The sequence below is a fragment of the Lipophrys pholis genome, assembly GCF_963383615.2.
Source record: "Lipophrys pholis genome assembly, chromosome: 3".
NCBI lineage: Eukaryota > Metazoa > Chordata > Actinopteri > Blenniiformes > Blenniidae > Lipophrys > Lipophrys pholis.
Window position 1 is genome coordinate 4794197 of NC_137627.1, and position 27831 is coordinate 4822027.

Sequence of the window (27831 nt, forward strand, 5' to 3'; positions counted from 1 at the left end):
ATGAGCACAATTTTAGTCGCAATTAGTCCTTATGTATTATTAAAACTAATTATATTTTATGGTGAAACTTGATAGATACAGGCATCATTTTGATTTCTAAGGCCTCGTTTTCAAGTGAAAATGGGAAACTCTTCAAGTTCAAAACATAACTTTTTCAAACCGGCTTTCAGAGTTTTTTCAAACATGCCACATAATGTCTCCGTATAAACAGAAAATAAAATGCAACTTTAGGCCCCATGTACATGATGTTTCATGTGAAAACACATCGTTTTTGTGTTTTAGTTTCCCTCATTTACACAGATACAGAGTCAAAGTATTTTTGATAGCTGTTGGTGGCTGTTTTTGAAAAGTTGCATTTTCGTTGTCTTCAAGAAATGCTGATGTGTAAATGGGCACTGAAAACAAAATGAAAGTTTTCCATTTTGACTTGAAAATGTCGTGTAAACGGGCCCTTTGATAGCAGATAGTGTGAGAGTCGATCACCAACAATAACACTGGAGGAATCCAGAGTGTTTATACTGCACACTCTTCTGAATTTCACAGCTCTTTCCCAACAAATTGTTATTTACGACAATATCATCTGGATCACATGTGAAGACCGTGTTTTTTTTACTCCAGATACCGAGTGGACCAACAAAACGAATAAAGACAATTTGAAAGACTTTCAATATTTACATCGTACTGTTCTCCGCATGCATGCATGGTCGGTTGGATTACAAAAACAAAGCATCAACTCGTGGTCTAACATGCAAACCGCTGTGTTTTCCACCTTTTTTGTTGTTTCTGTGTCTTCAGTCATCATTTTTAAAAAGTTGCTGTTTGAAAGTGACACATTTCTCAAACGTAAGCAGGGAAACTATTCAATTTCCAGTCAGTCGTCGTGAAAACGGCCTCAAACCTCGTTCAGTAATCAAATACAAGAAGGCCCTCACACAGGTTGTTAGAGAAGATGACTTTTTTGTGGAGATTGCGTCGAGTTTTTACTCATTACAGTATAAGCAATGGACGGTGAAAACCGCCTGTGTGAGATGATGTGACCAGACTTGTGTTTTTCTGTCTATCTCTCTTCCCATGTGTGTGTGTGTGTGTGTGTGTGTGTGTGTGTGTGTGTGTGTGTGTGTGTGTGTGTGGGGCCCGAAATGAGATCTGAATATTCATTGCGTCTAACACTTTTAGCCCACTCAGTAAGACATCACAGATCTTCCCCACATATTCAAATTCAAATCCCCACCAGGTGCGAGCAAGTCTCGCACGTTCTTCCCAAATCGCAGCCTCAGGTGAATCTTTTTCCCATTCACCACCTGAAGTGCAGTCTTGCATCAGCCTCGTGTGCCACATGGTTCAACTGTATTGCTTTTTAGGGATGCGTCAGACTAATTCATCCTGGTTCTAAAACCTGACCTTGACGGATCGCTTGTTCCATGTCCGGGCTGTTGTGCCATGTAATGAACCTCAGAAGGGGCCGCTCGGAGAATCACTCATCTTCATCCCCACATTAGTCGAGAGAGAAAAATAAAAACGCAACAAGAGCAGCAGAACGCGATTAGAACGCCATATCTGTCATGTTTGGCGGGAAGATGGATGTGTGGATTACCTCTGGGGAAGGAGAGCCTCTGACCCCCTCATGGGTTTTCCCTCTGAGTTGGAGAGTCCTTGGCCGGCCCCAGGAGGGCCTTTCAAATTGGCTCTCGCTGCCGGGGAAGATTGATCGGAGGGCTACAAATGGCCGCCATCTAATTGTTTAACAGACACGCAACACATTAGGCCAGCAGGCTGACACAAGCTTGGGTTAATCTATTTACAGAGAGATGTCTGCAATCCCATCCCTCTCTCCATCTCCATCTCCATCTCAGACTCCAACAGTCACAAAATGTCTGCCACTGCCCCCTCCCGCACCCCACCTCACCCTCCTGCCGCCTCTTCACCACGCTGAAACTCAATCCATGGCTGGTGCTTGAATTCCAGGCCCTGTTTAAATTCAATCCCCAGTTAAAAGCAAGGTTTTGTTAGCATTAGCTGGGAGGCTAGGCTCCCTGGAGCCCCTGGTCAAAGTGATGAGAATGTATATAATGTCATAGATAATCCGATCATAATCGGTGGACCATGGACCCCTCATTAATCATCCCACTGTAATTCTTTAAGAGGCAGATGGTCTGGAACGAGTAAGGTTACAGTAATCAGTGAGGAGCAAGAGGTCAAAGATTCCCTCCCTGTGAACTCATAAGAACAGATGCCATTAAGTAATGTTACCTGCGTCTTTTCTTTTGATCCGTTTGGCTTTTTTCTGGTTCTCCTGACAAAGAACAAGGGCTGTTTCTGGAGGTACTGGAGTGAATGGCGAAAGAGAAAAATGCCCCGTTTACATGCCAACGCTTTGAAGTGAAAACGGAAAACCTTTGTTCGGTGTCCGTTGCTCGGAGCCACTGAAAACTATTGCTCATGTGCACCACGGCCATGGTGAATAGTTCTTCTGCACAGGCGTGAGCAGATAGACATAAACAACAACAATAGATAAATGGACTGACTGAACGTTGTGTAAACGCGGCCTACGATCCCAAATGAACTATCCCAGTGCAAGAACCCTCAACATGCCAAGATCAGGGCTGCATAATATATTATTAATACTGTATATCATCACAATATCAATGTGCATTGATGCTCTGCAAAAGAAAATTTTGGATATGAAAGAAAAATGAGAAGTGAGAAAATTTGTGCATTTTACATAAACAATTGCATCTATTGACAGCCCGAATTACTCCTCCATAGGGGAGAAGGTAGAAGTGCAAAAATCTGGAATAATGAAGAATAAATAGATCACAAAGCACAGAAACATTAACAATATTTATATGTGTTTGTATTTTTTATCAATCACATCATTATTGTGCTAGTACCTTCAGTCCTGATGTGTATGATGTGTAAGGAAACTATTTTTTTTCAAACGTTCCAGTTTTAGGAACAACCTGTAAAGGGATTCGAACCCTTTGGTCTGTAAGTGTACACCACTTACAGATAATTAACTGCACAGTGGGATAATTGATTTCAAATTATTTGGAGATCTCATTCACATCTCTTGCCATCTAATCCACAAATGTTTGTCTAAAAGGCTCGAGGGAACGCTTTAGATTTTGGCAAGACACCAGTTGGGAATTTCATAGGAAATAGAACAGAAGTGTTTAATTGTCAAAGGCTTCATTAAGACAGGTTTGAATCATTTGCACCTGATCTGCAGCCGACTGTATTTGTGTGTGTTTCATATGGTTTCCCTATTATTTTCAATGATGTGAATAAAAACTACATTTTTATATTCTTACTTATCTGTTACTCTAAAAAAATGAAGTTTCCTTGGTGTCTACTTTCCCTGGTACATTTTATTGCCTCTGTGGCTGTTTTTCCTTTATCTTTTTCTTCATGGGTCTATAAATCTACCTGTCATATCTTGTATACTGCTCAACTCCTCGTCTGTACACGAGCTGTTTACAACACTATCTATCCTATGTTTCTTTTTCCTGCGCCTCGAGTGTGTATGACCCAATTTAAGCGTTGTCACCCTCTGCGAAGATAGAGGTTTGATTTGTGCAGGAGTGACTCTCTGGTGGGAGGGTACGGGTGTAAGCTATTATCTGTGCTTTAACCTTCACATGTTAAAAGCGTCAGAACACTGATAAGCGCGGTAGCTTGAAATATGGCCTCATTATCAGCGGCGGCAGTGAGGGTTTTCGCGATAAAGATCGGGAACTGGAGCTTTAATGAAAACCAATTGATTTGCTTGCAAAAGGCACGGCGCTCGTTTGGAGTTTGACTGTGACTGAGGCAGACTGTGCAGCGACGTAGGTGATTCCCAGGGTGACCTATGAATCCACAGCGAATGAAGTGTCTGGAAAGTGTTGGAGGTGCCGGTGTCAGCTGAGGGGAACAAGCATCAGATTTATAGACGGCAGCAGTAGTTGAGCTGCACAGTGTTGCCGTATATTCTGGAAATTTCAACCGTGTAGTCATACAGTTCTGCAACGCCTGTGATTTTGAACGGCATCCAAGCTCAAAGACAAATGGAAGTGATTGCCTTGTGGCCTGGCCCACTGTTTGACTTTCTCAGCGGGAGGAAGGAGTGAAGGATTAAGGAGAGCGGCGCAACGCAGACTCCATGTCTCCAAGCCCGAAAACAACGTGGAAGACAGAGTGGAAGCAGTAGCCTAAACATTTTTTCTCTTTTTCTTCCCAGCTCCATCCCCGGTGACTTCCATCCAGGCGAGGGATATCACAAGACACACCATCTCCCTGGCCTGGCAGCCGCCTGATCGAGCCAACGGGGTCATCCTGGAGTATGAGGTCAAGTACTACGAGAAGGTGAGGAGGGGGAGCTTCTAAGGCAGAACGGCGTTGCTCCAACAGCCTTTTCGTGAACTCGTCTTCTTCGTCTTCTCAGGACCAGAATGAAAGAAGCTATAGGATCATAAAAACCGCATCGAGGAACACCGACATCAAGGGTCTCACCCCTTTGACCTCGTATGTGTTCCATGTGCGCGCTCGCACGGCGGCCGGCTACGGGGACTTCAGCGGGCCGTTTGAGTTCATGACCAACTCCGGTGAGTTCAGTGACGTCTTCTCCACGCGATCCGTCTCAATGATATCAGAGGCCGGAGGCCAGCTCTGTTACGCCTATTTCCTGCAAATCCTGCGATGATAGCAAATCTTACAAGCTGGTCTTTTCCATTGTGGAATCATTAATCAAAATAGCCGCCATGATATTGTGCTCAAGCACCTGACTGGCAACTTGAGAGGTTTCCATTACTCAAGTGTGAGCGTGAGTCTCAGGAGGTGTGCCAGCGGAGGTTCAAACTATATGAGTTTTTGAAGAATGATACCACATTTTGGCAGTTTTACTTGGAAGCTAGCTGGTGATAACTGCTGCAGCCAGAATCTACAGCACTAAAATCTCCAACGTGGGTGGACTCCGGATCAGAAATTCAAATGAGCTTCCCAAAACCTTCCATCGACCCACCGGCAGGTTCGTCATTATGGTGTCAAGCAGCTCAACCCAAACTGGTTCTTAAATACAGAACTTCTTTAGAAATTCTAACAGCGAACCCACAGTTTTCAGTGATTTTCATTCCAATCCATTTCAATGAGTCTGGACAAGTTGTTACTAAATATAATGTAATTCAGTCAGACAGGAACACAACCTTAAAGAACATTGCCCGAGGGGAAATAAACAGAAGAAACTGAATGTTGAGGAAATTCAGGTCAGGAAAAGGGTTTTGACCAAAGTCGTAATACATATTTTAAAGTCTGCGTAGTTCGCTTATTCAGTGTGTTGAGAAAATTCACCATGTTGACCGACTCTCAAAGGAAACAAGGTTACAAAGACGAAACCAGGCGTCTGGAACCCTTTATGACTAGAACCGTTTTTTTTCCCACTTCCCACCAAAGGAAATTTGTCCTGATCTGCAAAATATATTCAACCTATAAAATGAGGATAGCACAGCTCATAAAGTTGCATATGTAGTATTTGCTATACATTTAAAAAAATAATAATTCTGTGTAAATAGACGTTTTCAAAATGTTGCAGTGTGAACGCAAAACCTTTCTGAATCGATGTGTTTTCACTTGAATTGTTATCGTGTAAGCGGCCGTACTCTGCATCGATTCCTTGCCACTCTCGATACCAAAGCTACTTGCATGTGTTATCGAGCACTAATGCACAAAACACAGGAGCAATTTTCTCGACTCATATTTTCCTTATATCTCCCAAAAAACAAACAAAAGTGAAGTCTTAAATCATTGTTTATTACTTTCTGACTGAAAATCAATGGAACATCGTTGCCTCTCAATTAGTAAGTAAACCAGCAACAAAATATTTTGCTGCAAAATTTACTGTACAACAAGGCGGATAACGTCCAACCAACACTGCATATAAATGCGTGTGCATAAACACATGTCTGCTCACTTTATTTCACTAGAACGTATTCTGGAAACCATCATCTTTGTAATAAAACATGAACAATCCAACCTAAACCTGAATCCGTGTGGATTTTCTTGACATTCAGATCCATAATGGCGCGTAATGTTATCTGTTAGTAATGGTGGAGACGGCTCACAGAGGCACACTGTAGGCCCAGGTGTCCCCTTTGTAATGCAGATGGGAAACAGCAGCGCATGATAATGACACGGTCAAGCACACATCCCAATGGCTTGTCATTGTCTCCCAATGAGGCGGCAGAAACAGTAGACTTTTTTACGAGCGCCACCGTAAAACGGAGCGAGCGGGGACGTGGGAGGGAGATCGGTTACTTGGACAAACACTGAACGTACGGCGGCTCTTTCATGTGTGTAATGATATTGACTTTGCTCTTTGTCTCTGTCCAGCCTCGTACCGAACCCAGCTGCTTTTGTTCAATCCCATCCACCGTTTTGTTTTTTTTTTGTTTTTTTCCCCCCATCAGTCCCGGCTCCGATCATCGGCGACGGGGCCAACTCCACGGTGCTGCTGGTGTCCGTGGTGGGCAGCGTGGTCCTCCTCATCATCCTCATCAGCGCCTTCGTCATCAGCCGAAGGTGAGAACTCCATCATCCCTCGCTCTCATCCCGTCTGCTTCCTGTCTCTCCCTCTTGCCTCCCCGATGGAGGACGTCTTGGGAAAAGTAGCCCGAGTCGATCAAACACACACACACACACACACACACACACACACACACACACACACACACACACACACACACACACACACACACACACACACACACACACACACACACACACACACACACACACACACACACACACACACACACACACACACACACACACACACACACACACACACGCGCGCCAGCAGACAAGCTAGATGAGTGATGACTCGCCACACCGGCGATGTGATTGACAGCTCCGACAGCTGAAGAGATGCAATCAGCGACCCCCTCGCTCACTCCCCCCCCCACCCCTCCCCATTCCTTCCCCTCTATCTCTCTGCTGTAATCCCAGCCTCCAGTTATTTTCACCTGACCGTCGTGAAGGGAATGAGAAAAAGAGAGAGAGAGAGAGAAAGAGAGAGACAGAAGCAGGGGAAAAAAAGAGCAACAGAATGAGCGACAGGAGGGCGGACAGCGAGATAAGCGGGGCCAGTGAAGGAGAGGGGGGGATAGGATACGGACAGCGAGGCGAAGAGGCATCAGGTGGATTTGTGGTGACCCAATCTCAGGGTGTTAACCGGCAAGCAGGACAAAGCGCCGTCACACAGATGGGATTACATGCAGATGGGGCTGCTTCACCTCAGGGTGTTAACCACGCTCCCAGTGTGTGTGTGTGTGTGTGTGTGTGTGTGTGTGTGTGTGTGTGTGTGTGTGTGTTTGCAAAAAAGTTTTGCATGTGTGGGGGGAGGGGAGTGTTTATGGTGTGTGTGTGCTGCTTCCTGCATGTGTTGCACCTCATATAGGAACCAAATCACTGTTTGCATGCAGTTGAGGATGATGGAGAGTGAAGGGGGTTGTTGATTGCGTGTGTGTGCGTGTCCTCCACCCATATGATCATCACCCCACCCTCTCCCTCTCGCTCTCTCTCTCTCTCTGCAGCCAAGCAGGTGGTTTCCTCACCCTTGTCTCCCTCTTTTATATGCATGTGACGGCCGCTGTCATTGTGCTGCCGCGGCCCTCCTGTGATTGTGGGGAGGGACTGTAATCACGGCGCCATTTACCGTCATTACGCAGGCATAGTGGAGGACAATGGCCCTCGCATCTGGTCATTTCCACCACTGACCCTATTGCATCAATATAAGCACAGGTGTCAGGCGTGCCCGGGGGATTCGCAGAGATTTAAGTGCATCTTCTCTGGGATTGATTTGTGGCTTCTCTACCCGTCTGGCTGCTCTATCTGCTCACTGCCCTTCACAAATCTCCAGGCTTCTGCCGTGAGACGTAATATATATTAAAATAATATACATCAGAATTGTTTGTTATGTAGAAGGTCTCTCTTCAGAATGATATATTTAATTTGTTGCATTTTAAGGGAATTCTGACTCACACAACAATAAAATACTTTATAATATGGATAGTTATCACATGTTCATACATAAAAAATACTGTATACACAAAACAGTGCAGATTTTGATCAATTCTTACATTTGTCAGTTCAGTGTAGTGAAATGCTTAAATAAATGCATATGTAAAGTAATTGTAATTTTAAAATAGTCTAATAATAATAATAATAATATAGAATTATTAAATGTTTAATCAATACATCTCAATTAATTTATTAATAAAAACAATAATAATAATAATACATGTGGGATTTTGGTCAAGTTCTCATCAAATACAAAAAGGCCAGTAACTTCTACTTTAAGCAGCCTTGAACAAAAACAATGTAAAAACAGCCATTTCAAAATATTCTTTTATGTGGCTAATAAAGGGTTAACTAAATGAAGCGGTACAGAAGATGTTTCTTGACTGTCCTACTTTTTCTTTCCTTCATCTGTGCTTCTTTTGCTCCCAGAAGGAGTAAGTACAGCAAGGCCAAACAGGACTCCGACGAAGAGAAGCACTTACATCAAGGTAACTCGCAGTTAACGCTCCACCTACACACTCTATAATTGAAAAAACATTAGTGCTGTCAGGTGTGCCCGTGTGTGTGCACTTTAAACCGCAAATGAAGCCCATAAAGTGGGAGTCGGCGGTGGTGGGCCACAAACAAACTATTTTGAAGTTAATGTACTTGCATCCAAACATGCTCCCAAACACCTCATTATCAAGTCATCAGCATTGTTATTTGCATGCCTCAAAAAATTCAAGTTAATGAGCTCCATCTTCATTGGAGTCAGCCATAGTTGACATGAAAAGCGATGGAGAGAAGAAAGGAGGAGGAGGAGGAGGAGGAGGAGGGTCTGCAGAGGAAGGCGGTGGAGCCTGCAGCATGTTGCAAATAAAGAACAGATGGAGAGTAGTTGACGGAATGAATTAACCTTCATTTTTTCCCCCTCTTCCCTTTTCTTCCTTTCCTTTCATTTCTGTCTTCCTTCCTTTCTTTGGGAACTTTTTTTTTTTTTTTCCCTTTCAGGAGTCAGGATATATGTTGATCCCTTCACCTACGAGGACCCCAACCAAGCCGTCCGCGAGTTCGCCAAAGAGATTGATGCCTCCTGCATCAAAATTGAGAAAGTCATCGGCATAGGTGAGGAAAGTTCTCAATCCAAGGTGAAACAGGTGCTTTGGTTGTTTTCAGACATTTTAATCAACAATGTCCTGTTATTTGCAATACTGCAAAGACGCTCGGGAATAATAATGGAATATTTTATTTAATGCAAACGCAGGTTGCTTGCATTTGCCTGCAGTCTAACGTATGAGCGTGTTTAATTTGCTTTCACAGAGGTCAGGAAGTTAAAAAAAAAACACATCAGGAGAGGCTAAATATGTTGTCTGTGCTATTCCTGTGGCCAGAGAAAAGTCATCCAATGACAAAATAATAAAGAGAACGAATCAATATCCATTTCCCCCTCGCTCTCTGCTCCAGCGGGTGAGGGGAGGAGGGGAGGTAAGGGATTAGAGACCCTGATCAATGTTTAAAGTGAAGCCCTTCTAACCTACACACACACACACACACACACACACACACACACACACAGACCGAGAGGCACACAACCTTTTCAATTTGATTTCAAAGATGCGGCTCGTGTGCTTCCAGGAGAGTTCGGCGAGGTCTGCAGCGGCCGTCTGAAGATGCCGGGGAAGAGGGAGATCTGTGTCGCCATCAAGACGCTGAAGGCCGGCTACACCGACAAGCAGAGGCGGGACTTCCTGTCCGAGGCCAGCATCATGGGCCAGTTCGACCACCCCAACATCATCCACCTGGAGGGCGTGGTCACCAAATGTACGTGTCGCAACTCGAAATGAGTTGGAAATGAAGAGATGTTGTCTCGTTAAGCTGCCACAGTTTGTCTGATTGTCCAATGTGAAACTGGAAAGGAAGTTTTTGTCATTATACTCAACTTGAGCAACACAAACCAACATCAACTGAAGTATTTGTGTGTTATCTTGTACTGAATGACTGCTGCTGCTGTTGACTGGCGCCTGTCGCTAGTTTGACGTCATTTGATTTCTCCCGATTGTTTTGAGACTCAACACGCAATCTGACAAAGCTTTGGAATGATTAAGAGCCACACAGTGATTAGAGTTTTCATCTCATAGCAAGAAGGTTGTGGGTACAAATCCAGTTTGGACGTTCCTGTGCATGCATGGCTTTTTCTCTGGACAGTCCAGTTTCTTTTCACAGTCCAAAAACATGCAATTGAGGCTAATTAGTGAATTAAATTGGCTATAAGTGTGAGTATGTGATTGTTCTTCCAATGTCTTTTGTTTACTTGAATTATCCAGTTTGATCTATCCTGATGGAAAGCAATACTTTTTTTTTAGCGCTGGAATTGTTCGTTTTTAAGTTTCTTTGCTATAGTATTGTCTGAACGGGCAGGAAATAGAAATCTTCCCTGGAGATGTCTGCCTCAATGTATTTTGGTATTTTTTAACTTTATTTTTACAGGTTGACAATTTTAGGACTGAAATTAAAAGCGATCAGCCGTGTAGTCCAGCTTTTTCTAACGCGGTGCTGTTTATAGAAGGCATCATAAATGAGGACAAAAAAACCAACAATATTCTGAATGTGAAATTACTATAGGAAACTGCAATGCTTCTCAGCTGACACACACACACACACACACACACACACACACACACACACACACACACACACACACACACACACACACACACACACACACACAAACCCATTTACCCACGCTATTACTATCATATTATGACAGCACAGAGAGGACATTTATTTCTGCTGTCCCCCTTAAAAAATGTCGCGATAAATCATTGCAAACTGTGGTGGATGTGGGTGACTTTGGAGAAAAGTGAACAGGGGACATTTGAATGTATTTGTGTGTCTGTGTGTGTTCCTGCTAAACACACACAACCATTCTCTGTTGTATTTTTATTGTGTTAGATGCCTGCTTTTGTGTAGACGTTGTGTCGTCCTGTTGGCCATTCCCAGGCGGGCTTTTTGTCCAGATGGAAGAGGGTCCTGCAGCGCTGGGGAGGTGGGGGTGTTACAGGTAGCTGGGCATTAGGGAGGAAGGGGGTCTAATGGGTGCAGGAACAGACCCTGTAGCGAGGCACCAGGCTCATTAATCATGATGTCAGCTGTAAATGTGTTTGGGGTTAGGGAGCGATACCCTATCCCTCCTCTATCTGCCCCGGCTCCAGCCTCAGAACACCTCCCCTCCTCCCTCCTTCCGCCCTTGGCACTCTCTCCTCCCTGTCTCGCGCTTCCTCTCCCACTTTTACACCTTCCTTCAGTGTTGTTAGCCGAACGTCTTGTCAGCACACGCTAGCATCCGGGATCCTGTGATTGCATGCACGTGTGTGTGAGTGTTACCATACAGCCTGGTGCTGTTGGGTCTGGATGGATGAAGTGTCTTAATGTGTCCTGACACAACAGAACCGGCAGTATCTGCACTAGATAACTCTGTCTCTGTAACAGAGCGTGCGTTTTGGTGAGCCGTACCAGAAAGTGAACAGCAGCAAGCCGGTAGAATTGCTTATCACCCATCACACCTCTCACCACGGGGGGATGACCTCTCAGACTTTGAAGAGACGGAGCGAGGAAGAAGAGAGAGAGAGAGCAAGAGGACAGATGGACAGGGGGAAGGAAAAGAAGCCAGACACGAGCGGCGGCTGAGGGAAAGGCGCAAATAGAGACGCAGAGAGGAAGCGACAGGAGAGGCAGTTTGGGAGGTGATGGATAAACGGATAGACGGAAGAGAAAGAGAGAGAGGAGAAAGCTGAGGGTGGGAGAAGCACTCAAGCGGAGGGCTCAGGATGAAAGAGAGGGCTGAGGGAGAAGCAGACGAGCTACACGGCGGTGACAGCAGCCGACATGAAATGATGGCGAGCCAAACCGAGAAGGGCATCCGATAACTCCCACCTCCTTCCACGCGTACTTTTGAGAGGCTTGACACAAGGTTTGGGCAAATTAGTCCTTCACACTTGAGCGTGTCAGTGGAATCTATTAAAAATCCATTATTTGAATTGCACTCCGCTCTCCATTACAATCAAGTTAAAAGGAATTCTCAATCTGGGCTCAGTTTGCTGGCATGTCCAACAGAGCCAATTAAGGCTCATTAATTATGGAGGAACTCCAAATAGGCACTAAAATACATAAATGTGCAGAAATCTCCCGGTGAAGACTGCTGGCTGTCCTCCACCATTTTGAATCGTGTGTGAGGGTTGCCATGATACCAGGAAAGTAAATGTTGATGTACTACTACCATAAAAATAGAACTTCCAATAACTCATAAATACAACCAAAATGTGGAGAAAAAACAAAAAAGGCTTTTATGAAAATAAGGTCTGAGTGCTGGTCCAAATGTAAGCCACCTACGTTCAGTAGGCTGATGAGGAAAACACATTGGGCTTGATCTATTGTATAAAAAAAACAGATGCAGACTTCTTATTACACTTGCATGTGTGGAACCTAATGTACTAAGTAGACACACCAAAGATCACTTTTGACAGTCGCACACAATAACACACACTGTTATTTTTGCACGTTTAACTTCATGAGTATGGAATATCGGGCATGTGGAAATGACTGGGAGGAGTTTATGCTCATGGATTAATTTACAGCATGCAATGCGATTTACAAAATCTGCAAATAGTTGTGTTGTTTATGATTGTGTTTGTTTTCAGAGAACTTGAAAAGGAGGTGTAAACCAGCTCAGCCTTCAGTAGAGATTCTGCTGTTATTGTTGTGGATCACTTTTCCTAATCTGCCCCTGCTCATGAATTATTTACTGACATTTTGTGACCAATTATCTCAAATATCAGTTTTTCCTCCCTTTTTGGCCAAAATTTGATTTAATGCTGGAACCCTCCCTTATGTTTGGTAAGTTCCTCCAATTTATTTGTTGGGGGCTCAGTGCGCCATCCAAGCACTCGAGGGAAAACTCAACTAAACATATACAGAAGTGATATAATTTCAAGTAGATAGTTATCATATACACAGGGCATGGTGCACACAGAACACCCATTTCAATACTCCTGTTTGCACTTGATGTCAATCAAACTTCTAAGTTGGTCACACACAAGCCATAGGTAGAATATATTTGGGTTAGCATTCAATTGAGTATGCTTTAATTAATTTGTATAAATCAAGCCCAAAACATATTCTATTCAATAGCTTTTATTATGAAACGGAGTCAAAAAGTCACATAAATCATCTGAAGAACTACGGTGATGGTGTAGTTAAGATTGTACATGCATGGTAACATAGATATCTTTCAAACACAAGATATAAACATACTCTTGACAACCCTACTATCTATAACTTTTGTCTGTCATATTAGTGTGTGGTTGAAATCAAATCTTCATTAGACCTGAACACATAAAATCATGGCGATTGGCCGATTTACATGAATTAAGACCGTGTTAATTTGAGTAAAATCTGTTTTTCAAAGCCAGATCTTTGTTCACACCAAGCGTGGGGGCCTCGAGAGGACATTCGTCCAACCTTCTTCCAATATTGTCCCCCCTGTTGCGCTTAAAACAAATTCCCCCCAAATCTCCCAGTTATGTTGGCAGGTGATAATCGGCCCACTGGCGGGGTCCTCGCCCAAAGTTCATTGCCAAGGACGGCGGGGTGTATTCAGTAAACAAGGAATTAGCATGCAAATAGAGCTGGGAGGAAAAGGGCGGGGCTGGGAAGGCGAGAGTTTAAGGTCGCGGGTCAGCCGCTCCTCAGACTTGATTGCGGAGCTGTCAATCAGTGGTGGCCCCGGGGGCAGAGGCACACAACAATGGGAACAAAGATGGCTGACAAAGAGGGGGCCCCTTCACCCTCGCTCTCCCCCAAGTTTAGCCCAACTTCCTCTTTCTCTGGAGGGAAGAGGCAGGAGGGTATTTGCCGGATTGCCCCATAATTAATGGAGTGCCAATCACGCCGCGGGGCAAGGCGGTGACTGACGGCCTCTTGGCACGGCGGGAACGGAGGAACTTTGGCCATCCAGAACCTCAGCTGCCAACCGTCCTCGACGGTTTCAAGCATTTCTCCTGCCGTGGAAAATTCTTTAAGTCAGCACTTTCACCCAAAGCAGTAAAGCTTTTTAAGTCCACCTAAAGTGAGCCACTCGAAATTGGAACAAAGAAACTGTCGACGTTCGGCGAGGAATTTCTTTTTCGGAATGTGTTTTTGCCGTGGCTGTTTGGGCGCCAGCTTTTAACCATTTTGGGACGCGCAAAGCCCACACCGTGCTTGCTTCGCCCCCCACTTCTGCCTCTCCTCTCCTCATGCCCTCTATCTTGTCCTCTTCCTTTGAGACAAAGACAGACTGAGACCCACTAGGGAAGCGTCCACCCTTCCCTGCTGCCGCCACCGCCTGCCCCTGCTCAGATAAAGACAAGAGACGCATCCCCCAAGAGGGACAACAAGAGAGAGAGGCAAAGGCAGAGTGATGGGGGGGGGGGGGGGGGGGGGGGGGGTGGAGAAAGTCCAGGGAGGAGTAGCAGGGAGAGAAGAGAGCATGAGAAGCGAGCAGGAGAGTGACAGATGTGTCCAAAGTTGGCAGAGGACAAAGAGGGCAAAGGGACAGTGAGTGACAGAAATAGCCAAACAAGAGATTCTGTGTGGGTGACTGTGATCAGACTTTGGATAATGTGTACAGCGTCGGTTCATATTTGCATAAACACAAGATGGTGTGTGTGTGTGTGTGTGTGTGTGTGTGTGTGTGTGTGTGTGTGTGTGTGTGTGTGTGTGTGTGTGTGTGTGTGTGTGTGTGCGCTGGTGTCTTGCTTCAACTGAGATGCCTTTGCATGTGCATCGAAGGAAGGGGGGGACGTCAGGGCACTGAGCTAATTAAATCACTACGGGACAGAGATGGATGGCCTAACACACACACACACACACACACACACACACACACACACACACACACACACACACACACACATTCCCTGGAGAACCCTCCCATGCTGTGTTGAGCTGTGATGTGCATCGTTTACCTCCATAATCATCTGCCTTTCATTCTCTCTCTCCAGGTAAGCCAGTGATGATTATCACCGAGTACATGGAAAATGGATCACTGGATGCATTCCTGAGGGTCAGTCATGCGTCTCTGTCTATGCAAATGTGCGCGTGGTGTGTGTGTGTGCGACATGATCGCAGATTGCCAATCCTCATCTTATCTCAGTAATCCATCGAAAATTAACAAGCGCTGCTTCACAAAACATTCAGCCTAATTTTTATCCATCGGCTCGACAACGAGATTGGCACAGGTGTCACCTTCCTGTTTCCTCAAGTTCACTACGCTTTAGGTTTTAGTGACGCTTCAGCGACAATCCAGGAATAAGTAGGGTTATCGTGAAGACAAGACATTCAAAAGAAGAAATTGCGAGATTATTGGTGCAAATTAAGTTGTATTATTAACAACTGCACCTAAAACCAGGTTCAGTCTGCTCAAAACAATACAATACATTGATGTAAGTGGAAAAATGTGAACAAGGTAAAATTAAAATGTTTAAAACTGAAGAAAAGAAGCTGGTAAGAAATAACAAGAACATACAAAACTTTGACATGACAGTATTCTCATATCTTGAATATTTACATTTTAAATTAATTCTCAGCATTTTATACACTTTCATTTTGAACCGCTAAAAATATATAGCTTTTTTCATTTTATATTCCCCTAATAATTACTCAAAGTAATGTGACTATAGAGACAGGCAATGTAATGAGCAGTGGCAATGAAATTTGTCCTGCGGGCCAGAGTTGACATCATTAAAATTAAAATAGCCTGACCTGGTTAGCCTAGCATACATTGCAAGCAAGCTTGTGCATAGCATTATGTATTTCCCATTAAAAGCGGGAATACAATATTTTCTTTATGCTCGTCATATACATTTTTTTCATATTAAGTACACAATGAGTAATTATATGGTACCTTTATGAGAGCCGGATATAAACTTCTATAACTTCCAAGATGTCGCCTCCTTTTAGCGTCGTGTATTTTGCTCGTGGAGTGTATAGAGAATGTTCACACTGTTCAGAAATTTGTAAAAACATAGTATATAATCGATATTGGCCTATTGAGCTACCTATCACACAAAACAGGGGTGTCGAATATATTTTTGTTGCAAAAACTTAATATTTTGTTAGACTCTAAGTATACATTTTTAGCATCTATATGGCCATTTAGCATTGAATCCAGATATAAAGATCGTTACAAGATGCTTTTCAACAAAATGTGCTATATTTGCACGAGCAAACAAATAACTAACAAAAAGTTATCATATTTTATTATACATAAAGTAAGATATAATGGAAAGTCTTAAAAAAAGATATATTTTGTGTGTATTAAAACCTGTGTGCATTTATATTTTGTTCAGTTGAAAATATGTTTCAATTCAACCCTTTAACTTACTTGAGTTAGATTGAGTCGGCGTATAGTTTGCTAGATAGATGAGAGTGTGATTATATCATAAACCTCATCTGAAACTATCCTGTTTCCTGTTGCAGAAGAATGACGGTCGCTTCACCGTCATCCAGCTGGTGGGCATCCTGCGCGGCATCGCCTCGGGCATGAAGTACCTGTCAGACATGAGCTACGTCCACCGCGACCTGGCGGCACGCAACATCCTGGTCAACAGCAATCTGGTGTGCAAGGTGTCCGACTTCGGCATGTCGCGGGTGCTGGAGGACGACCCCGAGGCCGCATACACCACCAGGGTGAGTGTGTGTGTGTGTGTGTGTGTGTGTGTGTGTGTGTGTGTGTGTGTGTGTGTGTGTGTGTGTCACCTTGCTTGTCAGCCTTCATTAATTTCACTTGGTAATTTTCAATTACAGGGAGGAAAGATTCCCATCCGCTGGACGGCCCCCGAGGCCATCGCCTACAGGAAGTTCACCTCGGCCAGTGACGTGTGGAGCTACGGCATCGTCATGTGGGAGGTGATGTCGTACGGCGAGCGGCCGTACTGGGACATGAGCAACCAAGACGTGAGTCCGAGCCGTGAAATGCGATTACGTGCAGACAGTTGTGAGTAATATGGCTTGAATTAGCACATGAGGTGAACGCTGCGTACTGTCAAATCAGCTTTTAAAAAGTGCTTCATCATCCTACTGTGGTTAAATAATCCACTCCTGCAGAGGTATTAACACCAGCAGCTCATTACTCACTGAATCCACATTTGTAGTTACACTAATAATAGTTTAATTGAAGCCTAACCAAACGTCTCGCGTAGGTGCCTTAAGTGAGGTAATTAAAAATTAGGTTATGTGTATAAAATTAGAAGAAAGAAAACGACGCGGTAATCAAACTGCCTGCAGTTTTTTTATTACAGCTCAAGTCAAAGTCAGAAACAAATCCACTCACAGCGGCTTTATAACCCTCCGTGCAGGTGATCAAGGCCATCGATGAGGGCTACCGGCTGCCCCCGCCCATGGACTGCCCCGTGGCGCTGCACCAGCTCATGCTGGACTGCTGGCAGCGAGAGCGGGCCGACCGGCCCAAGTTCGGCCAGATCGTCAACATGCTGGACAAGCTGATCCGCAACCCCAACACCCTGAAGAGGACCGGGGGAGAGACCGCGGTCAGGTGAGAGGAGCAACTGAAAAAACATGCTGGCGTGATCAGGATTTTGCTGATTGCTTCCATTGTATTTTGGGAATCCGTTTAAACGACAACAGTGCTCAGAGTCGGTTTTTTGGAAGACGGCTTCCAAGGTGGATACTTTTGAAATGGTCTCAGTGGAAATGGGGGGGGGATCCAACGTTTTCAAAATGCCACTATTCTGCATGCGCACCACGGCCATAGTAAATAGTTCTCCTGCACATGCGCGAGTCGATGGTCAATAACAACAATGGCTTCCCCCAGAGTGTCATGACTCCCAGTCCATATTTCCTGGGACTTGGTAGTTTTTATAGTTGAGTCACCCGTAATAACTTCGTCAACTGTCCATACGAACGTCTGTGTATTAGCGAAGTGTTCTCTGTGCGTGAGTGTGTGATTTCATGATAGAAACAACCAACAGCGCCAACTTGTGGCCTGGCCTGCTAACTACATCGTGTTCATCGTGTTTCTGCCATTTCTGTGTAAATGGAAATCGTTTTCAAGACCGAACATTTCTGAAACGAAAATGCAAAAACAATGCATTTTCACTCGAGACGTCATGTCAACGGGGCCTGAGTTTATTGTTGATTGATGGAGAAGAAATAACTCATTCAGCCTCGTGTGACGTTTCCCCATTTTCTCCATGAAATAGAGGTGAACGCTTCACGGTGACTTCCACGCTTGATTACACAAAGTTAGTCCAAGTTCTCCCATTAGTTTGAGAAGGGAGACTCAGTTGTTCCGCGATGAACAGCTCTGTGTTCACACTTGGTTGAAGGTCAATCAACAACTAACTGCGTCATGTCTATGGTCGTGTGTGTCAACGTGAGTGTGTCAGGAGAAGGTACATTTAAATTCGGTCATCATTCACCGTTAAACAACATCCAGCAGGGTCGCATGGCTCTTCTCAGCAGAAATATGCCCCTGCAAAAGCAGCTTTATTTAACAGTATGCTCAGGAATGTAGATGCTCTAACGAGGGGGGGGGGGTAGAGGGAGAGTTACGATGTAACGCCGAGTTAAAAACAAATGTGACCCCTACGTCTCCGAAACCATTACTCTGGAGCGGCTAAACGTGTTAAGAATGACCTATGTGTGTGTTTACAGACTCGACGCGGGCCAGCGGGAGTCTGTTTGAGTTTAACGAGTGCACAAATACACACTCATACGTTCACACAAACACACATCTAATAGGACATGGTAGGTGCGAGAGGGGAGTCCATGTGGAGTAATTAGCAGGACTGAATCCTGTAAATGTAGTTTCACAGTTACAGAGGAGAAGAGAGTGCAGAAAGTGTGTGCACTTAATCTTTTCCACCAACTTGACTTATTAAAGAGTCTGACACCCGGTCCTCACAGCTTAAATCGTCTTCTATAGAATGGAGAGAAAGAAAAGTGAGATTAAGAGAAAGCAGAACAAGATTCTGGGGCTCGGTGGAACTGTTGCGTCCCTGTTGCATCCATCTTACAGGAAAATGTAGCAGGTATTGGTGCGTTCACCTCACAGGAAGAAAAAAAAACAAACAACTCAACCTCATGACATATTGAGAATACTCAAGAGCTAAAATGTTCTATACCAGTGAGGTTCAGTTAAGAATGCTGGGCTGCTTTGGATCAGATGGACATTTCTAACTGAAAAGTGGGCCTTTCTTAAAGAAGGAGATGTGCACATGATCATGGGAATGTTCAGACGGAATCATGCCGCACTGTAAAATTCACCCGAGTGTGCTCCTGCAGTGTGTCTTCTGTAAAATAAGGATTAACTAACTGTGTCGGTCACGCTGACGACGGGCAGTGTTTGACTTGGCGAGTGTCGTGTTGGATCCTGCATCCGAACGACGCAGCACAGAGGAGAGGATTCAGTCCAGGAGGAAACGTTTGGGAGAAATGTGGCGTGCTGCTTTTTACAGCTTCTTGTCATCATACAAGGTGTTGTGGTCACGCCTGTTTGTAACGTTACATCACATCAACAGTCCGAAGCCGTCACACAGAACATAACTTTTATTGCCCATTTGCAAACAGTACAGCTTCAAACAGGCTGTAAACAGTGCAATGTCTTTTTTTTTTTTTAGCATTTATAGTTCAAATATGTTCAGATTTAGGGATTTTTTGCCATTTATATAGATTACAATATGTTGAAATTCAATTAAATTACCAAAATTAAGGATATTTTTCAATTTCTATATTAAGGATAAACCCTAAATCTAATAATTTGCTCAATGGATTTCTGTAAATGATTGCGTACACGTTTATTGACCACCAATTGTACCATGAATGGTAAATGGCTTTCACTTATAGTTCTTTTCCACTGCTTAAGCAGCCCCTAAAGTGCTTTACACTGCTCACATTCACCCATTTACACACACATTTACACACCAAAGGAGGCAGCTGCCAGGTAATGTGCTCAATCCATCCATTGGGAACAATTTGGAGTGCAGTGTCTTGCTCAAGGACATTTCGACAGATGGGGGTGGGGAATTGAACCTGCAATATTCTGCTTGAGAGACATCTACTCTATCAACCGAGCCACCACCAAACTATTATATGCATCACAGTACACTACATATCACTTAAATTGGAACTCTATATTTAAACATTTGCATACGTTCACTTGAACTTAAACCAAGCATTGCTGTTGTCCTTTCACTTATCATTTTATAAAAAGCATCAATGAGGTGCTCTCGCTGGAAGGAGGGGGCATAAGATAACAGTCGCATTGCTCAATAATACTTTTTTTTTCACTTTACTACTACAATATAGGAATACCTCCTCTTGGGATTTGAACCAAGTCTACTACGCCATAGGGAAAATGTGGCCGTTACCAAACAAAGTTGCTTTGTCCGATAAAGGATTAATCCCTAACCTGTCTCTCTCCTCCACCCTCGCTCAGGCCCAACACCACCCTGCTGGATCCAGGGAGCCCCGAGTCGTCCTCGGCTGTGGGCACGGTGGAGGACTGGCTGCAGGCCATAGGCATGGAGAGATACAGCGACAACTTCACCGCTGCCGGCTACACCACTCCAGAGGCCGTGGTCCACATGACACAAGAGTGAGTATGGGGGGGGAATCATCTGAATATCGTGTTGACAAGATGAACTCTATTATTGGTATTTGGAGTTATTTTTAAAATTAACAAGAATTCGGAAACTGATTCCTGCTGCTACGACAACCTCAGAGTGTAAGCACTGGCCTGCGCCATTAATCGCAAATTTCTCATTATCCGATATCAGCATGCACAATACACATTTCACAAATTACTGACTGAACTGCAATAAATTATGTTTCCCACGCACTGTGCGTTCATGCTGTGCAACTGATTTACGAAAAGAAATTTGTCAACTAAGACATTAACATCACCTACCATCTATAGAAGTGCTTGTATTTTTTGGAAATCCTATTGTTATCACAAAACTTAACATTATCAGACGTTGCATAGTCACTTCATAATACGTAGCCCTGTGTATGTGGTCCGTTTCTAGATGATGTCTCAGGAACTGGTTAAAGGAATCAAATTTACGTTACAAATTCTAGTAACTGTTTGACAAAGTAATATTTTTTTGGGTGAAATTTTATAAGTGACCTCATGGTGATATAAATGCAATATCTGCGAAGGGTATTGTGGAAGTTGTCAGATATGAGCCAGGGGTGTTATTTCAAAGACTACGTGTCGCACAGAATTTGATCTCTTTGTGACTGAACCATTATCAATATAATAATCTAGAAAGAAAACACAACTCAACAGTAGCCTACATTATATTTAATTAAAGATTAGTGAATTATTTATTATATTATTAATGAATTAATTTTAAGATTAGGCATTTTTTGAATGTGTTTTTAAGTTAAAATACAACAAATTACTTTATGAAATTTTGTGAAAATGCATAGTTTTTGCTTCAGAAAAGTGTTATGTTCACACAGCAATGTTTTGAAAGCGATTTAATTGGCATGCCAGGCCACAAGTTGTGGCTGTTGGTTGTTTTTCTATTGCAACCACACACACACATGCACGCAGAGAGCAATAAGCTACAAACACAGAGACTGCGACGACATAGAGACGGAGTCCGACCGTTTTCGAAAAGTGGCGTTTTCACCCGTTTACAATGGAGACGAAGACAGAAATGGACAGATTATTTGTACTTGTTTCGGTCAAGGATAAGGTCGAGTTATCGCAGGAATATCGTGGGAGGATTTCCCAATTTTCTGCAAGCGTCACACATCAAAGCCTGTCTGACCTTGAATAACTAGATTTGTTCATCATTGTTTGTACGAATGTTGGACGGCCGTTCAAGGTGGCTTTGATTTTGTTCCTTGTCAGGAGGAATATTGACATCAGCCCATTCAGCTGCGCTGTAACAAGTCTGTAAAATAAAACAGCATGTTTTCCTTTGGAAACTGTTCACTGAAGACTTCAGAATGATGCAGTCATGAAATGCTGCGTTCTACCAGAAACATGCATCTTCCTTTAGCACTCTGGTACTAAGCCTTTACATTCATGGTGTGACACAAGTAGCTATCTTTTGGTGTAATTTTGAATATTTGCAAAGGTGCATATGTTGAATGTGTCTCAGTCTGAGCTGTTTGTCTGCTCAATGGAGATCAGAGGATTGGGAAAGCCGCCTTGCCAAGTCAAATTCCTGAAACAGCAGTTAAACCGTCCATCCAGTTTACATTGGAAGGCTGTAAAAATCATCATGTGTATGAGGCTTTTAATGTGTTTGTTATTGTTGTCCTCCATCCTAAAAGTCTTCTTCTCCCTGTCTTTTTTTTAGGGACATGGCACGCATCGGCATCTCCTCGGCAGCACACCAGAGCAAGATCCTTACCAGCGTCCAGGGAATGCTGTCCCAAATGCAACAAATGCAAGGCCGAATGGTTCCCGTCTGACCCGTCACCAGGCAGAAAAATGACAAAGGGAGCAAAATCGACTTCGTTTCTTATGGAAAAAAAATAAAACAAATAACAAAAAAAATACAAAATATGAAGTAAAAACAGACAAAGAAACTATGAAGAAATAGTTTACCTCATCCATGCACTTTAAATTGGATCTAAAAGAAAAGTTGACGTTCATGAAGAAGAAGAAAAAAGTGGTGAAAACTGCACTTTTTTTTTTTTTTTTTTTTTTGGAGAATCAGACCTTTTACTCTGCCCTTTTTGTTGTTTTGGAGAACGCAACGCTTCTGTCTGCATTTATAGACAGATGGAGGGACGCCTGGAAAAGTGCTTCCGAGGGGCCAATCTGGAGTGCCTTTAATGGTCTGGAAGGAAAAGTGAAGGAGGTGGGGAAGGGTGGAATCGTACCTTCTCCTCCTCCTTTTGGGCAGAGTGTTGTTTCTGGAACCTTCTTTCTGGAATAACCCAAGGAGCAGAACTGTTTTGATTTCCTAGGACTAGAGTTTATTGTACATGAATTGTTTCTGTGGGACTCGCCGGGCTTTACCCCGGCCACCATTGTTCTCCCTGGATCTGTTTGACGTCGCGGAGGATTCCCCACACCATCAGATCGAAAGCAGTGAATCTCTCGGAGGTGGAGGATTGGAATATCAAGGTGTGGGAGGGTTTAATTTAAGGACATTTTTGTGTCTGTTCTGGCCTTGTTTTTCTCCCAGAACGCCGCGGTTTGTTGCCCTCAGGACGCTGCTGAGAATGTTTTTGATCTTCCAGAGCCTTCCTCCCCCTCCCCGCTCCGAAAAATACCCCCCTACACCTGCGATAAACACCCAATTTGGGTCCTTCCATCTTTCTTCCCGTCCAAATCAAAGCTTCCACATCACCTCAGCTACTACAGGACCAACCAACGTTTACTGACAAAGAAAAACAAAACAATGCAGAATGAGTCACAACCATCAGGCTAATAAGGAAACAGACGGAGGACGACTGGAAGCGTCATCAAGGTGAGGATCAATAGTCTTCTGTTACTTCTTTTGTTGTCAGAGACTGGGCACAGAAACAGCTCTGTTAAGCTAAACAAATAACAATATTGGATTAAACCACCCTTCATTATCACTGTGTGGCTCTCGGACCGAATTTGTGTAGCCACAGAGTGCTTATTAGACTCTGCACCTCCTCGCCGCCGTCGCTGGCCCTCCAGCTCCGGAGAACGCCGTTAATTAACAAGCAGGTCGCGCCACCTCAGGCAGCTGGAGCAGATCAATAGCCACCGGTCTGTGATCAGTCTGCAGGCTTGACGCCTCGGGCATAATAATGAGAAGAATTAATCAGTGGCTGAATAACAGTCAGCCAAACCGACCTCGCAGAGCTCGGAGATGCTTTCCAGGAACAAAGACGCATTGCAATTTCCCGCAAAACAAACACATCAATATGTGCTTTGTGCCAGGAGTATCTTTGGTAAAGCAGCTTCCACAATTAGTTAACCTTTGGGCAGATTTATAATATCATTATGAGGAGAAAGTTGTATTCTGTGTACATAGATGAACATGTTAATAAAGCATCATGTTAGGTGTCATCTACACGACAAAGCTTTCAAGTAAAAATGCAAAACGTTTGTTGCGTTTTGGTTGTTGTGTGTGTGTGTGTGTGTTAACACGACAATGGTGGTCGGAGCCGCTGAAAACGCAACTCTTTGAAAAGTGCCCCCAAGGTGGAGCTTTTCGAAAATGCTGTGACTACAGCTCCATGTAGACAGACGCGCTGTAGCACACAACTGCTGCTACACGGCCATAGTAAATACTTCGGTTTATATGAACACTTTAGAGTATAATGATATATCCACAGAATGAAATATGTACTGTCCAAATGAGCCCAGTGTGTGTGTGTGTGTGTGTGTGTGTGTGTGTGTGTGTCTGCCTAACCTGCAGTATTTCTTGTTCGCACAATTAACCTCAGTAGGTAAAAGTGTTTAACTAGGCATTGCTAACTTTTTACACATAGGTGCTTACGATAAAAACAGCAGTTAAAAAATGTGGGAGTGTGAAAAATATGCTCGAGTGTTTCCAGTGTTTCAGTTGAGATAATGATTGTTATTGTTACTTCAGAGCGTCTACTCTTAAGGTACTTTTTAAATGCTGCTGCATCTCACGATTGCTTGAAATCCAAAGTAGCGTTGTCATACGACTTTCCTCTTATCGCCAAACAAACTAGTTTCACTTCGATTTCCAAGCAGGAAGTCGCCTGATTGGTTTGGAAGAACTGAGATCACTAACTCGTACTACATGTTGTGAGTGCAAGTAGTTGAGCCCTGTTTTGTGACGAGATGCTTTTTTACAACAAGGGTTCCTACCAGTTTTAAGTTTGAAAGCTACTTTTAAAAAAGAAATAACTCAATAAATGCATCTGATTGAAAATGTATGATAAATAGATTCAGGGAGCAATTAGCCTCGTTAGCTTCTTATTCACAAAAGTGTGCCATCGATTCCCCCCAAAAACTTGTGGTTTTGTGGGGGGGGAACTGTGAGCCACTTTTGATGCATTAACATGAGATGAGGCTTTTCTGATGAACTTGACAAATAACTCAAGGTTTTCCATTAAAGCTTGATTGCGCTAGCTAGCTAGCTAGCGCTACATATGAACAACTCATTCATAATCGTGACCTGCTATTAAAACCTCACAGGAACAAGACAATTATTTGATTAAAAGACATTTGACTGATTGACTTTTAGTTTTTGAAACGCCAGCTGTCTGCGTAGTTTAATTTGTTCTGAAATTATAAATGCTAAAAATTAGCTATCTACCTTTTAAAAGCTTTTAGTGAACAATGTCGTCGCTATTAACCATTAAAATAGAAAATACTAATTAAACTTAGAGCGTATCTCTCCTTTTATGATCCAGTACTTGATCACTTAGTATGATAATTTAAAAAGGAAATTATTCAGTAAAGATTTGGAACACCTAATTAATCCCAGGGGAATATTCTTACGGAACAAATTTACTTTCTATAAAAGGTGAAAAAGATGTTATTTGGAACATGAAAGAATATCTGTCATAAATGTTGACAGTTACTAAGCTATAGATAATCAATATCCTTGCCTGAGGACTTTCGGCGGCTTACAAAGGATTTATTTCACTTGGCATTTACCGCACCGCTATAAATAGAGCGCTCATCGGACACAGGCTCCCATTATATGTGTACTGGCGCGTGTTTGATGTGTGCCAGTAAGTCAAGGGCATGTTTCGCACGTTATGTACACAAAACAGCATGTGGCGTACAAAAAGTTAGTACACTGCTGCCACGGAATCCATATTTCCACCCCCCCGTCCGTTCCGCTGGTCTCCGGACGCTCGATTTTGTTTAGCAGAGGAGTCGAATGTTCCAACGTTGTTGGTCAGAAATGGATGCCAGGCAGCAAAATGTTTGTATTCAAAACCACCATGACTGATGCAGTCTCTCTCTCTCTCTCTCTCTCTCTCTCTCCCTCCCTCGCCCGCCCCTCTTTTTCTCCCTCTTTCTCTCCCAGCTGCTGCCGTCCATCACAAAAACAGGATCCGGGCCTCACTGGCCACCACCGCCATTCTTTACTGCTCTTCCTCTTTGTCTTCCTCCTTCGGCACCGAGACGACAAACCCACACGCCCCCCCCCCACACTCACCACCACCACCACCAAACCTCCTCCTGTTGCTCAGCCCCTCATCTTCCTCCGCCCTCGAATGCGTCTGGGACGTCCAAAACACGTCAAACTTGACGAGACTCAGCCGCCCTGTGCTCGTGGCAGTGCTGGAATTAACTCTGAATGATTTGAAAGAAAAACAAATAAAACAGACAAAAAAAAAAAAAAAAAAGAGACAATAAGAAGAATGTAATATAATGTACTTTGATTTCTTCTGGAAGGTTTCTTTTTATTTTTGTGTTTTTTTTTTTTTTTTTATTGTTCCGTTTGCATGTAAAGTAACAAGGGTTTTATTTGAGCGTGCAAATGAAGAGTTTGTGTGTGTGTGCGTGTGTGTGTGTGTGCGTGCGTGCGTGCGTGCGTGTCTTAAAGTACTATCAGTAACTGTCTTGTTTTCATGCCACTGTGGAGGCGGAGATTACAGAGTTGTATAGTTTTTGATATAAAAGAGAAAAATCCTGGTCTTTGTTTTTCTTTTCTTTTTTTTTTTTTTCCATTTCTTGTGTCTTCTACAGAAAAAAAATAACAACAAATAAACAAAAACAGGTGTGTTGCTCAAACTTTTGCTCGGCGACAGCATTTATCAAACAGCTTTCTGGAATGCAACACACGACGATGCACGCAGGCAGAGACTCTCCCGAGCCGCAGGAAAACCGTCGCACGCGAACTCAACATCGGAGCGGACAAGTGAAGAAGAACGGTGTCTAAGAAGGGAAAACTTATCTTTATTTTCTCCACAGCATCATACAGCTACAGGTTTAACCCAATGGACTGTCTTCTTTTTCTTCTTTTATCTCCGCTAAAAGGACACTTATGTGAATGTTTTTGAACTCATAATAGAAAAAAAAAAAAGAAACACCTCCGTCCTTAATACAGCTCTACCGCTCGTATCTTTTTTTCTTCTTCTTTTTTTTTTTTTTTCTTCCTGGCAGCGTGACACTTCTTTTTGGGTATAAATCGAAATATAAAAGGACCTGTTTGGAAATATGCAAGACATGTTGGGCAAGGAGAAGGAAACCAGAATGTACTGTAAAATACTTTTTTCCTTTTACTTAAATGTTGGATGATTTGAAAAAACTGATGAAAAAAGGAAAAAAAAAAAATACACAAGAGTTAATGTCTGTCATTGTATGCCTTCTGATGCCATATGAGCTGATCTAGCCATGTAGATCTAACATTCTCTCAATCTTCTTTTATACTTTTTTTTTCTGTGAACATGATTTTTTTTTTTTTGTCTTTCTTTTTGGACATTCTTTTCATTTTGTTTGTTTGATTTTTTTTTTTTTTGGTCAATGAGCTCTAGGTACATGTAACTTATGTCATTTATTTATGTCCTTTTATATCTAGTTTGTAAAATAATAGCCTAAAGTGAAGAAAATAAAAGGGTGCCAAAGTGCATTCTTATTAAAGTAGAAACTATGCGACGATCTCTGTGCCTCTCATTTACACGCACACGCACACGCGCACACACACACACACAAATGATAATTCTCATGAAATCCTTCATATTTTTCCTTAATGATTATGTCTTAACAGGATTTCTTATGTAATAAATCTGAACAAAACACAACCCCCAACTGTAGGCCAAGCAAGTCCACAGAATGTGAGTGTATAGAATTTGGTTCCTTCAAAA

General features: G+C 43.2%; 1 protein-coding gene across 1 annotated transcript in view; it reads left to right on the top strand.

Moving 5' to 3' along the window:
* Positions 1–27352, top strand: part of LOC308107617 (ephrin type-A receptor 4) — a 71471-nt gene extending 44119 nt beyond the window's left edge. Inside the window, exons 6-18 of the mRNA XM_080460038.1 lie at positions 4220–4344; positions 4424–4583; positions 6441–6552; positions 8482–8540; positions 9043–9156; positions 9667–9852; positions 15072–15133; positions 16549–16758; positions 16876–17025; positions 17427–17623; positions 20528–20686; positions 22407–23528; positions 26049–27352. Of these exons, the coding sequence (XP_080316164.1) occupies positions 4220–4344; positions 4424–4583; positions 6441–6552; positions 8482–8540; positions 9043–9156; positions 9667–9852; positions 15072–15133; positions 16549–16758; positions 16876–17025; positions 17427–17623; positions 20528–20686; positions 22407–22521 (1649 nt within the window). The 3' untranslated portion in view covers positions 22522–23528; positions 26049–27352. The remainder of the gene's footprint in view (positions 1–4219; positions 4345–4423; positions 4584–6440; positions 6553–8481; positions 8541–9042; positions 9157–9666; positions 9853–15071; positions 15134–16548; positions 16759–16875; positions 17026–17426; positions 17624–20527; positions 20687–22406; positions 23529–26048) is intronic.
* The last annotated feature ends 479 nt before the right edge of the window (positions 27353–27831 follow it).